This window comes from Solanum pennellii, chromosome 4 (genome assembly GCF_001406875.1).
Source record: "Solanum pennellii chromosome 4, SPENNV200".
In the NCBI taxonomy this organism is placed as follows: Eukaryota; Viridiplantae; Streptophyta; class Magnoliopsida; order Solanales; family Solanaceae; genus Solanum; species Solanum pennellii.
This window is the reverse complement of record NC_028640.1, coordinates 65,950,227-65,964,421: the sequence shown is the minus strand read 5'-3', so window position 1 is coordinate 65,964,421 and position 14,195 is coordinate 65,950,227. Positions and strand designations below refer to the sequence as shown.

Genomic DNA, 14,195 nt, shown 5'->3' with positions numbered 1-14,195 from the left:
ATATCACTATCATTTGATTTTATTATATTTAATGTTTGAAAAATGTTTCAAATTATAAATGCTTAATATTTAATAGCAAAGATAAATTAGATACAAAAAACAAATTGCTCTTGATTTTCTAAACTAAAAAATATTATTAAATAACTATTTTTAATATAATAGACAATTATTATTGAACGGACTAATATAACTGTGGCAAAACACTATACTAGAGGGGGGTTGGGGTGTGATAATTCAGTCAAAAGTGAACAAAAAATTAATGTGCCCCGCCCGATCTAGTGTAGAATTTTTTTATTTTGTTTATTTAAAGTTTTTTTTTTTACTTTTTTAAAATTTATTTTAAAACATAAATATGCTATTTTTAATCTTTCTTCAATAAATAAAACTAATTAATCTAAACAATCACTTCAAATATGTGTGTGCGCTTATCAAGATTTGTTGTATTAATTAGTCAATGTATATCATTTCCAATTATTTAAAATGATTTTCTTTAAATCATTTATTTTTAGTAAAGTAGTTCGAAAGTAATAGCTATAGAATATTTTTAATATTTTGTGGAAAGTTTCTAGAACTATATATTTTGGAGAGTATATATATAGGTCCCACCCCTAATTGGCATGGCTTAATTACTTGCATGGCTCTATGTTAAACCAACTAAGGCATATATCCTAGGCCACAAAAAAATGGGTCTTAAATTTTAATAAATTATATGTTAATTTTTTATAAGTAAAATAATTATTTATGATAAAAATATGTTTTAAAAAATAAAAATAAATATCATTTTATTTTCTTTAACCCTATTCAAATGGGAGAAATCAAAAAATATTGTTTTGCCTCCTTATTTTTTTGGCTAATAAAAGTCCTATGTAATACTTCTTTATTCTTCTTGCTTGGAACTTTTGATTCGTTAGAGTAATAGTATATTAAAAATATAAATTAATAGTCGAAAAATATTGAACAAGATGAAGCACAAATTATATTTTTATTGATATCTACTTCAAGCATTACAACAAGTGCATTGATGTTAGGATCACATTATCAATTTCTTAAATCGAATTCGACGATTTTAACTCTTGCTCTTATATAATTTATTATCTAAAGAGTTATGTTAACAATTCATCTGATGACTGTCTTAGTAAAAAGATATTGATAAAATTTACTTAAAACTAGTACTTGACCAAAAAAGAAAATCTATTAAAAAAATCAAGCAACAATTTGCATTTAAAAAGTTTAAGAAAAATATATTTTTTTTAATAAACACATATGATAATTATTTAATTTTTAAGTCTCTAACTAAAATATCGTTTAAGGCCATATTTTGTTATACATAAAACATTAAGATAATTACCTCGAGCATTATTTTTGTATCATTCTCAAAAATATTCTTCCTCTCCATCTTTATTTGTTCACAATATCATTTTAAATATCCTGTTCGAGAAATATTAGAAATTTCACAATGATAATAATAATAAAATTTATTATTTAACAAAATAATAGTCCTAAAAATAAGATAAATATCATTACTATGATATATAAATATTAGTGCATAGATTGATAATTACTTGAGTCGTACTAAGCACTGTCGTAAGAAATTATTTCAACGGTAAAATATATTTTCCTCGGATTAAATAAGCATTTCTAACTTGAATCAGCAAATTAATTAACATCAGCAGGGGAAATGAAATATCAAAGCCAAAAAATAATTAACTTAAAAGGAGAAAATATAAAGAGAGAAACTTGAGGGAGTATAGATTTTTCTTCAATGTTAACAAATAATTTTATATGCCAACAAATTGCCTTCCATCTTGACAAGTGTAAAAGTGCATGAAAAGTTATTTGCCAAGTGTAACGACACTTGTCTTTTTTTAAGACAATTAAGTGTCTAACACTTTCTTTCAATTTTGCCAACTCTTGAAGTATAATAATTTCAAAATAATTTAATATTTGGCTTTGTAAATACATCTAATAAAATAATTTTTGAAATAAAATATTTTTTCTATATATCCAATAATTTTTGTTTAATTTATAAAATTAATAAATAATATTTCATTTTGTGTCTATTTTATTCTATTTATTAAATTCTGTTCATTTTTCAATGTGTAAATGACATATTTTCATAAAGATGATTTGGTTAAACTACACTTATCATGCATCTGCTTCTTAATTATTGTTGTCAAATCAATAGTGGACAGAAAAAATATGTTGAAAATAATATATCAAATTATGAGTTGTTAACCTATTATTTTATCTAAAATATCAATGAGGATGACCAAATTTGCCTGACCACTTGAATGTGGTGTAATTTGCAAGTAGTAATTAACAATTTTTACCCAAATAGAGGGTGGCAGGGTGGGCATTCCCTAATTGATAAGTTAACAATGGACCATGAGTTTGGTCCATACTAATTACTTTCTCCGTTTCATATTGATTGTCACATTTAAAAAAGAAGTTTGGGGAGGGGGATTTCCCTAATTGATAAGTTAACAATGGGTTGGTCCATGCTAATTACTTTCTTTATCCTCTAATTGATAAGTCAATAATGAATTGGTCCATACTAATTACTTTCTTTGTTTCATATTGACACGCCTTTTAAAAAATTATATATAAAAAGTACGAAGAAGGAAAAAATTATATCTCCTCTTTTTTTCTCCTCTTGTTCAATTAAAATATGTAATATATATTAGAAAGGTAAAATTAGTTAATTGTTGAAAGGCTCAAAAGTCGAATCCACAAATTTATCTCAACGTTAACCAATTAATCGTTCCTCAAGTATGTACTGTTATGTCCAGAAAAGAAATCTAAATGGTCAAAAATAAATATAATTTAATAAAACAAGATACAATTTACCAATTTATTTTTTTTTCTGTTATAAAATATAAGCTCAGAATAATATAAGTACAAAGAAAGAAGATAAGAGAAGTAGATGTAGGAAAAGACTCTCTTCTTATTCAAGATATATTACAATGGTGAATGATATCTCTTTTTATAGGTAGAGAAATCAACCAAAAGGTCATCATGTTTAATGTCAGATTAGTAGATACATTTCTATCCCAAAAAGGTTCATATCACCTTGGGAATACATATCCATGATAAGGATAAGTTTATGATAAGCTTAATGGACAATCCACTTAATTCAATGTATTTATAACACTCCCCCTTGTATGTCCATAGATAATGTGTCTCGTTAAAACCTTACTAGGAAAAACTCTGTGGGAAAAAAAATTCTAGTGAAGGAAAAAGAGTACACATATCTTTTGATACGCACTATTTGTTGCCTCATTAAAAACCTTGCCAGGAAAACCTAGTGGAAAAAAATCTCGATCAAGGGAAAAAGAGTGCAACGCGTATTATACTCCCCCTGATTAAAACATCACTTAATTACTTGTGATGATGTCTCCAATCTTCGTATATTGTGGTCGGTATATTCTTTTTCAAAGAAAAACCACACATTTCCTGAATATGGTGTGTCATTTATCTCAATCAGACGCACTTTCGACTTGCTTCATAGAGGGCTTTTATTTCTGCGTAGCAACTTTTGCTTTATTGATCGCAAGGATATTATTGTGCCTCCACATGAAAACAAATAGCGTGTTTGAGATCGTGTTTTATGCGAATCAGATAAATATTCTACATCTGCATAAACAATCAATTTTGTCTTGGATTCCTCGGAATAGAATAAACTCATAACTATGGTCCTTCGAGGATATTCAATTATGTGCTCAACACCATTTCAATGTCCTTTTATCGGGGAGAAACTGAATCTTACCAGTAAAATTACTGCAAAATAAATATCTGGTCAAATATTGTTAGTAAGATGCACTAGTGCCTTGATTACACCAAGATATGGAGTTTCATCACCAAGAAACTCTTCATCCTTCTTTTGAGATCAAACTGAATCATCATTTATGTCAAGTGATCTCATAATCATTGGGGTACTCAATGAATGCGATTTATCCATATAAAAATGCATCAAAACATATTTGTGTATGTGCACTAATAGACAAATATTTCATTTGTCAAATTATCAATCTGTAGGTCAAGACAAAATTCTGTCTTACCAAGACCTTTTCATAAAAATACAATGACAATTAGGGTCATTCTTTTGTACCCTTTTCTTCCTTGACTATTTCAATTCATATAAGGATTCTTAAAGTTTTATTGAAAAAGTTTCTTTCAAACTCTTATATGCTTCAGTCACCTCGATTGTTTCAAGGATTTTCATATAACCTTCATTGTCTAGCTAGACATGACAATTATTCATTATATGCATTTAAGTTTTTCGTATGTTGTCAGATCAAAATAAACCTCATTGCATCCGCCATAGGAGAAAACATCTCCAATAATGTCAGGATTCTTGCGACAAATCTTTATACCCCAAGGCACAAGTCGTACTTGATATCTTACGGTTATACTATCGCATAATAATTTATTTGTACCCCACTGACATTATACCTTGATTTATGGACAATCAGTCCAAAATGTCACTTTTCTAAGTGAAACGATATACTTGAATTATGCATTTTACTTGGTCAACCATTTATCTGTCCACACTCTATGACAGATTTGAATTCAACATCCTCGTCACAATTTATATCATTAAGTGATACCTCATATCAAAGATAACGTCGACGGTATTTGATATCGATTCCAACAAGACATAACTTATCGAGATCTCTTCATTTTTTATTATTTTTCAGATACCTGAACCTTTTCAGAGGTTTTATGAAGTGTTATGTCAATGTGCTCTTTATAGCACTTGCCTTATTATCATGATCATATTGATCATTTGTTCCTCTACTTCTTCAAGGAATTTTATGTTTAGAATCGATTGGTCTATTACGCTTCCGGCGTATCATAAACTCTGTCCTTCAAGGACTTCACATTGAAGCATTTGCAGCTGAATTATATCATAAGGTTAGTACATTTTATCTAGCAACTGATTTGCAACATTATGCAAATGAATTATCCCTTGAACTTTAAGTTCACATATATATTTAACGAGGATCTAGATAATTCATAATTAAGCTCACACATAATTTTCAGCTGTCAAAATCATCTCTCCCCCTAATGTTAGAAAATCTAAATTCATCCCAACCTTATTTGGGAATTCATCTTTGTGCTTGGTGGAGCAATTAAAATCATAACCGCACATTTAACATTTCAGATGAAAATTATATGGTTCCTGACCCTGAACCAATTTATTGGGGAGACCTTGTTGGCTTGATGCATACATGTTTTGCTACATGTTAAATAAATTTATTTCATACCAAATTTTATTTGGGATTTCTGTTCTCATTACCATGATTTAGCTATAATTGGAGGCATACAATTTTTGCTAAATCAATCAGCATTATCAATATAATTTCTTAATTTGGAGTTGTGCTCTTAATTTAACAATTCGAGCAAACAACCTTACAAACACCAATTTGTAAGTTGACAACAAAGAACATGTGATCATCGCATAGATGCATCTATCATATAGTTGCAAATGATCCACATGGCAGGTGAATGGGCCCATATTCACCTTTTTATATGTTCCAAAAACTTCAAGGGATTACAATCCCAACCTAAGCTGGTACAATGAGAACAAGCAACACAAAAGAATTCTTGAAGAATCTTTTATTTCTTTATCATATAAGCCACATAAATTCTCAATTATATTTGCATCACATCCAAACCATGATGGTTAACTGGTCATGCCAACTGATATTTATTTCAGTACACGTATAATTTACTTTTGCACGTGACTTCATCAACATGTTCATGTTTGTCTACAACAAACAAGAGGAAAAGTGGGATAATCTTTTACATAAATACTTATAAACCTCTTCGGTTGTAGTAATATGAAGATAATAAATCTTTGCATAATTTATAGTCTCAATATTTCTTTTCAATTCATCCGAAACTTAAAAAGTTTCTTTTGAGACTTACTACATCCGCACCCCAATATTATTTCTCTGGCAATATCACAACTCATTAGAGCTTGCCATTAATTTTGTGTATTATCGCATATTGCATGAAACCATCCCATATGGTGAGCATCTCCTTCAAGGAGGAAATTATATTACTATTGTCATGGTCAAAATCATTACGAGCAAGACATGTTTCTTGCTTTACTTTTGTTGTACCATAGGTACACAACCAATGACAAATTTGTATTGCCACACTATAATGACCACAACCCTTATAGGCAAGAACTGTTTCTTTCTTTTGCCCTTTCGGTAGTTCACAATAAACATACCATACTGACGTTTAAACGTACAATACCATTAATCATTTCTGCCAAATAAAATTTATTTCCTCTTAAACCTCCCGTAGAGGTGAGTTTTGGCATATATTTTTTTTTTCAAACCTCCCATAGAGGTGAGTTGTGGCATATATTCAACCCATAATGTTTTATCACATCTTGACCAATTCTCTAATAGAAATGTCGAGCATTCACTATACTCATCAAAAGTCACATTCTCTTCAAGGAATGGACTAATCATTTATATGTATTATAAGTACATTGTCATGGTTTTAAAATTTATCATATTTTCATGACACACCTCAACATCATTTTGAAAGATCAAGTGTACTATCACTTTATCTTCTTGTCTCTTGATGGATGATTTATAAACTTGTCAAATTATTGGGTTGACAACATTTACAAGTCCAATGACATTTCATATCATTTTGATAATAAAAATTGCCTTCACATTTTGAAGGACTATTTGAAGAACCCATAGTGTTCTTCCTTTTATAATTACCACAATTATGACTATTTACTGCTACCACATTCATATGATAGAATGGAGCAATTGGGCGTGTTATTTGTAGTTTTGATGATTTGACAAACTTAGGGACCTTGTAAAGGTACCGGGTTTATTACTTAAGTATTGCAGGTTCTTACTTGAGTATTGCAGGGTTCTTGTTTGAGTATTGCAAATGAAACAAACCCAGGGACCTAGTAGAGGTACCAGGCTCTCATGATGATGAGTCAGTCGACTGCCAGCTGGAGATGGTACAGAAAGTAGGTGCACACTTCCCGATGGCGTCAGAAAGTGTGACTTTTCCAACCAATGGCAAAGAAGTTTAGGAAAGTGACTTGTCTATACAAAAGACACTTTCCTAAACATTTTTTGGTAGTTTTTGCAACTTGAGAGAAACCTCTTCAAGAACACTTGCAAAGGCTACTAGAAAACAAAGGCAGAATTATTCCAAGAACAACAGCAATCTCTGGAGCTTTTCGTATAGTTGTTTAGGAATACATTCTCTCGTTCTTAACTTGTAAACTATTCCTGAATCTATAAAGGAATCAGTGTGTAGTGTTGAAAGTCTAGGTTGTCCAGGTGGGATAGCTTAGTGGGTAGATAGTTTTCTACTTAGGCTTGTTAAGCAATAGGGACTGTTGCTTAACTGTAAGATTGATAACTCTTTCTTACGTTTGTTGTAATCGTGTTTTACTTTTGCTTTTGAAGATTAGTGAAAACGATTGAAAATCCTGTGGAACAGGTCGTGGTTTTACTCCCTTAAGCAAGGAGGTTTCCACGTAAAATCATTGTGTTGATTTTACTGCATTTAACTTTCTGGTAATTTTCTGGAGTGTAGTAAGGGACCTGGTCCATTACTTGTTAAGTGAAGGCACATATTCTATCAGGGCGGATTTCAAACTTATCATATACTGCTACCGCATTCGCTTTAGGGAATAGAGCAAATTTAATGAGACGAATTTCATTTCATCAAAGATATATTATTTTTCCTTAGTCATCATGTTATCATCACTATGGTGCATTGACTCAAACTTAATGTCTTACCCATATAAGGCGTGTTAGACCAAATTTTATGGGACTTGAACCCAATCCTTATCATCATGGTGCATCAAAACTCAAATTGATGTCTTACCCCCTTGGTGCGATAGAACTTGAATCTATCGTCTTATCCTCAAATATTTTTTATTATGTGCATCCGGACTTTAACCAGATGTCTTACCCTTTTGGTGCGGAGGGACTTGAATCCATCGTCTTATCCTTCAATCAATGTCATATAAGTCAATACCAATAAAACTCAACCATGAGCCTGTAAATGTAATCAAGAATTATAGAAGCAAATATAGTCAAAATAAGGTTGAGAGTTTTCTCACCTCTAGCAATTATAAATATTAATAAGTTCCTCATAATTAACACTTAGAAAATCAACATGAAAATTTACTTCTTTTTATCCTTCAATTCTTTTCTGAAACGAAGAACTGTTAGTATAATCATAAACCAATATATAAAATTGTTAAAGTAAAACAAACCAATATGTTCTACGTTTTCATATAATACAGATATACTAAAATAAATTATTAGTATAAGAGGAACTTTTGAAAAAATAAATAAAACACGTTCCTGCTCACAAGTGTTTCAACTATAACATTTTTGCGAAGTGCTACAACCTTTAGAGCATACTCGTGCTGATAACGTGTTATAAAATCTAAGCTCAAAATAATATAAGTATAAAGAAAGAAGATAAGAGTAGTAGATATAGGAGAAGACTTTCTTCTTATTCAAGTGTATATTACAATGGTGAATGATATCTCTATTTATAGGTAGAGAAATCAACCAAAAGGTCACCATGTCTAATGTCACATTAGTAGATACATTTCTATCCCAAAAAGGTTCATATCACCTTGGAAATACATATTCATGATAAGAATAAGTTTATGATAAGCTTAATAGACAATGCACTTAATTCAATGTATTTATAACATTTTCTATTTTTTAAAATATATTAAGACTGTGATCCCGTACCTCATTCTCCCTTCGCCCTACCCTCATATTTTAAAAAATAAATAATAGGTCCATCCCCTAAATCCTAATTGGAATGTGCTAAATTACCTGCTGGTAATTCAGATCAATATAGTTTTTTAGGTAATTTTATTCGATTCAAAAATAGATATTTTATTTTACTTTTTAATTAAGAAAAGATAACTTATTATATTACATTCTTTCTAGCCTTAATATTAAATAATTATATAAAGTAGTAAGTAAAATGCAGAGTTTTAGAGTATAATTAACTAGCTTGCACTGAACATGCTCTACTCATCTCTTCATTCATATATTCAGTGTTGAACCAAACACGTTTGACTTCTGATCTTGAAAATCTGTTCATGCAATAATCTAATTAAAAGTTCAATACCATGAATTTCAAAATCATCAGGTTTAGAAGGGGATATTGACATGTATTATCTGTTAGATTTATCGATTTTATTAAAATATACTAAACCAATAACCAAATCACGTGGGCATTGAGTTGTTGCATATGCTGAGAGCATTCTAGAGTAACTACCTCCATATTTTCCACTTGTAGCTCCTATAGTGTTGTGAGTTACTAGCACTGCATTTTGAGTTCTCGGTCAAGTGTTAATATGCTGACTTAAACATTGGAGTATCTTCCATAATACAGAAAACACAAACACAAACAGAGAAGTCATATTAGAAACAGAGAAGTCATATTAGAAACGCTATACTTGGGGTCGTTTGGTAGAGTATATAAGAATAATGCAATATAGTGTATTAGTAATGTTTGTATTAGTTATGCTTGCATTAGTTATGATGAAATTTTCATATGCAACGTTTGGTTTGGTATTACTAAAAAATATTATGCATTACATAATTTTTTTAGAAAAAAAAATTATTTACAAAAATACCCTCCATAAATATAGCGGAAAGGATGTCAAAAAGTTTTCAAGGGCAATTGTATCTTTAATAATGTTAATGCATGAATTAGAACTCATTGCATTACTAATGCATAGAAATAGATGGTATTAGTAATACACTCTTCAATACTAATACAAGCATTAGTTATGCATAGGTTGGAAAAGTGTACCAAACAAGGTAGTACTAATACATCAAGTCAATGCAAGCATTATTTTCTCTAAAACACTCTACCAAACGACCCCTAATAACTAAGAAATCTTGAAGAGCCAGTTGTTCACAATTTTGGCCCGCCCGTCTACCCTTCTCAACTTAATACTAGGCTATTGTATGTGGTAGGGTTCGAAAAACATTGCTCTCACCACTAAACCAAAACCTGATCGAGGGCAAGTTGTATTAGAAACAAGTTAGCTAAGTAGATTAGCCACCAACCCGAAATCTCTAAAATGAAGGAGGTATAAACAAGCCCAGAAGTCAACAGTAGTAACAAATTAGATAAGTCATAAGTAGATTATCTACTATTTCAGATCTATGATACAAAAGAAATGCAGAGTAACGCCATTGTATATTAAGCAGAGGTAACAATCGCAAGAGTGCATTTTTATAGCTTTATTGTGTTCTCTGGTCCACTCTATCAAAAGTCAAGTGAAGTCTCATTGATGGTATATGACAAGAACATGTTGTATGATAGAATGAGGCCACAACTCGTGCAGAGCATAGAACTCATGGTAAGTTACCAGTTTCAAAAAAAAAAAAAATTCCATTGCATGGGAAGAAGAGTCTGGTTACTGAGTTTGATGAAGTTATACATGAATAGCTTACCTCTTAACTAAGTCCCAAACATGCTAGTATTACTTAGCAGAATTTAATACATGCATAACTCACCTCCAAACCAACTACAAAACGACCCCTAGCTTCAAAAACTACACCAGCAGATGAATGATTTGCTAAATATGAAGAAAGATCCCTTTTACCGGGTATAACTTCTCAATTAAGGAAATCAACGAATTTAGTTGTTCTACTTTATACAACATTTAAACAAGACATAGTACATAAATATGTTCTTTAACTTAGCTTCAGTTTGCATATGTGATCTTCAACTTTGAAATGTACACAAATAGACACTCAAACTAATGTAAAATTAAACAAATACAAACACACGTTCTACGTGGCGTAATGCACGTAGGACACCACACAAAATTGTCATATACGATGCCATGTATGACAAATATGTCTATTTATTCAATTTTATACAAGTTTAAATGTCTACTCGTGCAAACTCAAAGTTTGAGGGCATAGATACCAATGGAAGCCAAGTTAAAAGGGTATATGTATGAAATTATGCTTTCAAACAAAGATGATCCAACATATGAACCTTGCAAATTGATTAAAAACTTTAAAAGGAAAAACCAGAAAAGAGTCGAATAATTCCAAATTCTGTAAAGGAATAACTAAAATCACCATTCAGACAATTCATCAAACACATAGCATACAAGACTATTATTCACCCTTTCTCCTCCCGAATGAAATCCTCAGAATTCAATGATTGATGATCATCATTATCGCTTATTGCAGGTGAATCAATAGGCCCAGGCGTTTGTTGCTGAGCGTTCATAAACTCCTCCATATCCCGCAGTCTGGTCCTCACTACGCTTGTTACTAAAACTGCAAAAAAGAAGAAACTGAAGTTTTGGGGAAAAAGGTAAACCTCAAAAAACGATGATGAAAAAGAAGCAAGGGTATACTTCCAGCAGTTCCAATGGCCCAAAGCCATAGGATCTTCACTCCTGGTCCTCTGTCTTTCCACATTTTTCTGTTTGTATTATTAGTATACTCGTAGCACCCAATTTGTCTGCCCCTCAGCTCGGGTAACAGAGAAACGGGCGGATTCGGATCGGCCCGCAATGGTCCGGAAAATTGGGCGACTAGTCACTTTTTTTTTCAACGGGTTATTAAAGAGAAAATGATCAAATGCCCCTTAAGTTATGATCGATTTTTCAACTATACACTTATTCTTTAGGCATAATACATATATTGAACCCTAAACTTGACTTCAAATTTTAACTTTGACCTCCAACTTTCATAATGCACAAATAAGCACTTTAACTATTCTACATTTTAATAAATAAACACGCGAGTCCAACCTGGCAAAAATCGTGAAATGCACGTATTAAACGCGCGTGAGGAGTAATTTTCATGGCCCACAACGAAAAAAAAATGGTGAAATGACAATTCTACTCCCTGAATTCCGGCCAATCTCCGGCAACCCAAAATCCCCATTCATTTTACCCAGCCATTCTGCTTCTTCCTCTTCACCGGAGAATAAACCATGAAGCGAACAAGCTTTCAGCTCGCAAAACCCACCAAATACCCGACCCCAAACCCAGCAGATCCGCTGTCTCCGGCGAGAACCATTACGAAATAACACTGCTGCAACCTGCAGCTCAAACCGGACATAAAAGCAGCAACCAAATGACCCCCAAAACCCTATTAAAACAGACCCAACAACCACAAAAAACCTAAATCAAGATGCCAACCATCAACAAACCTCTAAGCTCCGTCAAACAATGAGCTCCAAGCTCTAAAAACCAGTAGGAGTAATTAGTTTTGATTCTTGTATGTAAATTAAAATTAAAATTATTTTTGATTCTTCAATATAAATAAAAATTAATTTTGATTTTTTTTTTAGATCTAAAATCGACGTGTAAAGTATTTAACTAGTTGGCAGTCATTGAGTGGCTCATTTATACACATTGAAGCGATTGTCTTTCACGCTCTTTGAATGTAAAAATCGCGTGTTTATTTATTGAAAGGTAGGATAGTTAAAGTGTCTATTTGTGCACTATGAAAGTTGGAGGTCAAAGTTAAAATTTGAAGCCAAGTTTAGGGTCCAATATATGTATTATGCCTATTCTTTAAGGAGTGTTATAACCCTCTAAAACTATTTATAATTGAAATTTTTATCCCCTTAAAATGTCACAACCACATTTATATTGGCAAGTGATACACACAAGCACGGGTGGCTCGACAGTGTTAACAAAAGAACATGTCTTAGGCACCCAAATTTGAGGGACCTGATTTTTATAAGGCATAGTTGTACAGAATAGCAAACTAATAATCTAAAATAAACATGGAGTAGTTATTGTTTGATTTAATTGTGCCTCATAGCAAACGTTTGTCAGTCGTCTCTCTCTAAACTCTCGCTCGCCACTCTCCTATTCTCACTCGCCACTCTCCCTCTGCTCTCCTCTCTCGATTTATAGAACAGACGTGTATAAATTGTGTTTCTGTTTTGTATAAAGCGGGAGAAAATTGTATATACACATGCAAAAATATATATCTTCGTGCTATACACTTAATTATATAATATACAAATATTTTACTTCGATTCAATTGTATACAAATGCAAATTTTCTACAGACATTGCAGCGCAATGGGCCAGCGAATTATACAATTACAGCGAAGTGCAAATTTCTCTCGCTTTATACAACAAAAGTGTATAAATTGTGTTTTCGTTTTGTATAAAGCGAGAGAAAATAGTGTACACACAAGCAAAAACATATATTTTTTTCCTATACACTTATAATTATACAATATACAAACATTTTACTTCGATTCAATTGCATATAAATGTAATTTTATATAGATATTCAACGAAATAGGCCAGCGAATTATACAATTGCAGCGAAATAAGCCAATGAATTATACAATTGTGGCGAAATAGGCCAACGAATCATACAATTGTATATGTATAAAGAATTATACATTTATATGTTTGCTATGGAGCGCCTTATGCAAACTTTTGTTGTAGCATACAAATATGATTTTTTTGTTTGCTATATGTGAAAGTTACTCATTTCATAATAATAGGTTATAAGTTTTTTTAACAAATATTGAATACTATTTGTAAAAAAAAATAATTTTTTCATGAAAAATGAAGGAATTATAGAAGAAATTTGACATATTTGAAGTACTATATCTCATGAAAAATAATTTAAAATAAGAGTGGTTATATTATCAAATTAAAACTAGAAGAAACCAATTCCATAAAGTTAATGATGATTCAAGTTTAAGGCCTCGTTTAATTTTTTGTTTTAGACCGCTAATATGCTTGAGCCGCTCCTGCGCACACGTTTGACAGCGGGAAAATTTATTAAAAACTTTTGTTATTATTTTTTTCTCTTTTTAATTTATTATTCTAAAAACTATGTTGAAGGTTAAAAGGTTGAAATTTGTAGATTTGTGTCTTGGATCTTCATATATTGAAACTTCTTTTTTTATATTGGTTTACAGATAGTGATTATGCCGGAGATTGAGATGATAGAAAGAGTATTAGCGGTTTACTGTTTATGTTGGGATTAAATTTCATTTCTTGGTAATCAAAGAAGCAGCCTATTGTAACTTTATCCACCACAGAAGCAGAGTTTGTTGCTGCAACAACATGTGCAAGTCAAGTCATCTGGTGGAGTTGCTTCAGGAAGTTAACTGCAAGCAGGCTTATGCAACTCCCATATATTG

The 14,195-nt window shown here is 31.4% G+C and overlaps 1 protein-coding gene across 1 annotated transcript; it reads right to left on the bottom strand.

The window, feature by feature from the left end:
• Positions 1-11,007: 11,007 nt before the first annotated feature.
• On the bottom strand, positions 11,008-11,583 carry LOC107017119. The gene is made up of 2 exons (XM_015217393.2): positions 11,423-11,583; positions 11,008-11,342 (listed from the first exon to the last, which is right to left on the bottom strand). Exons 1-2 carry the CDS (start codon positions 11,484-11,486, stop codon positions 11,182-11,184), a joined length of 225 nt encoding a protein of 74 aa, XP_015072879.1. The 5' UTR covers positions 11,487-11,583; the 3' UTR covers positions 11,008-11,181.
• Between the last annotated feature and the right edge of the window lie 2,612 nt (positions 11,584-14,195).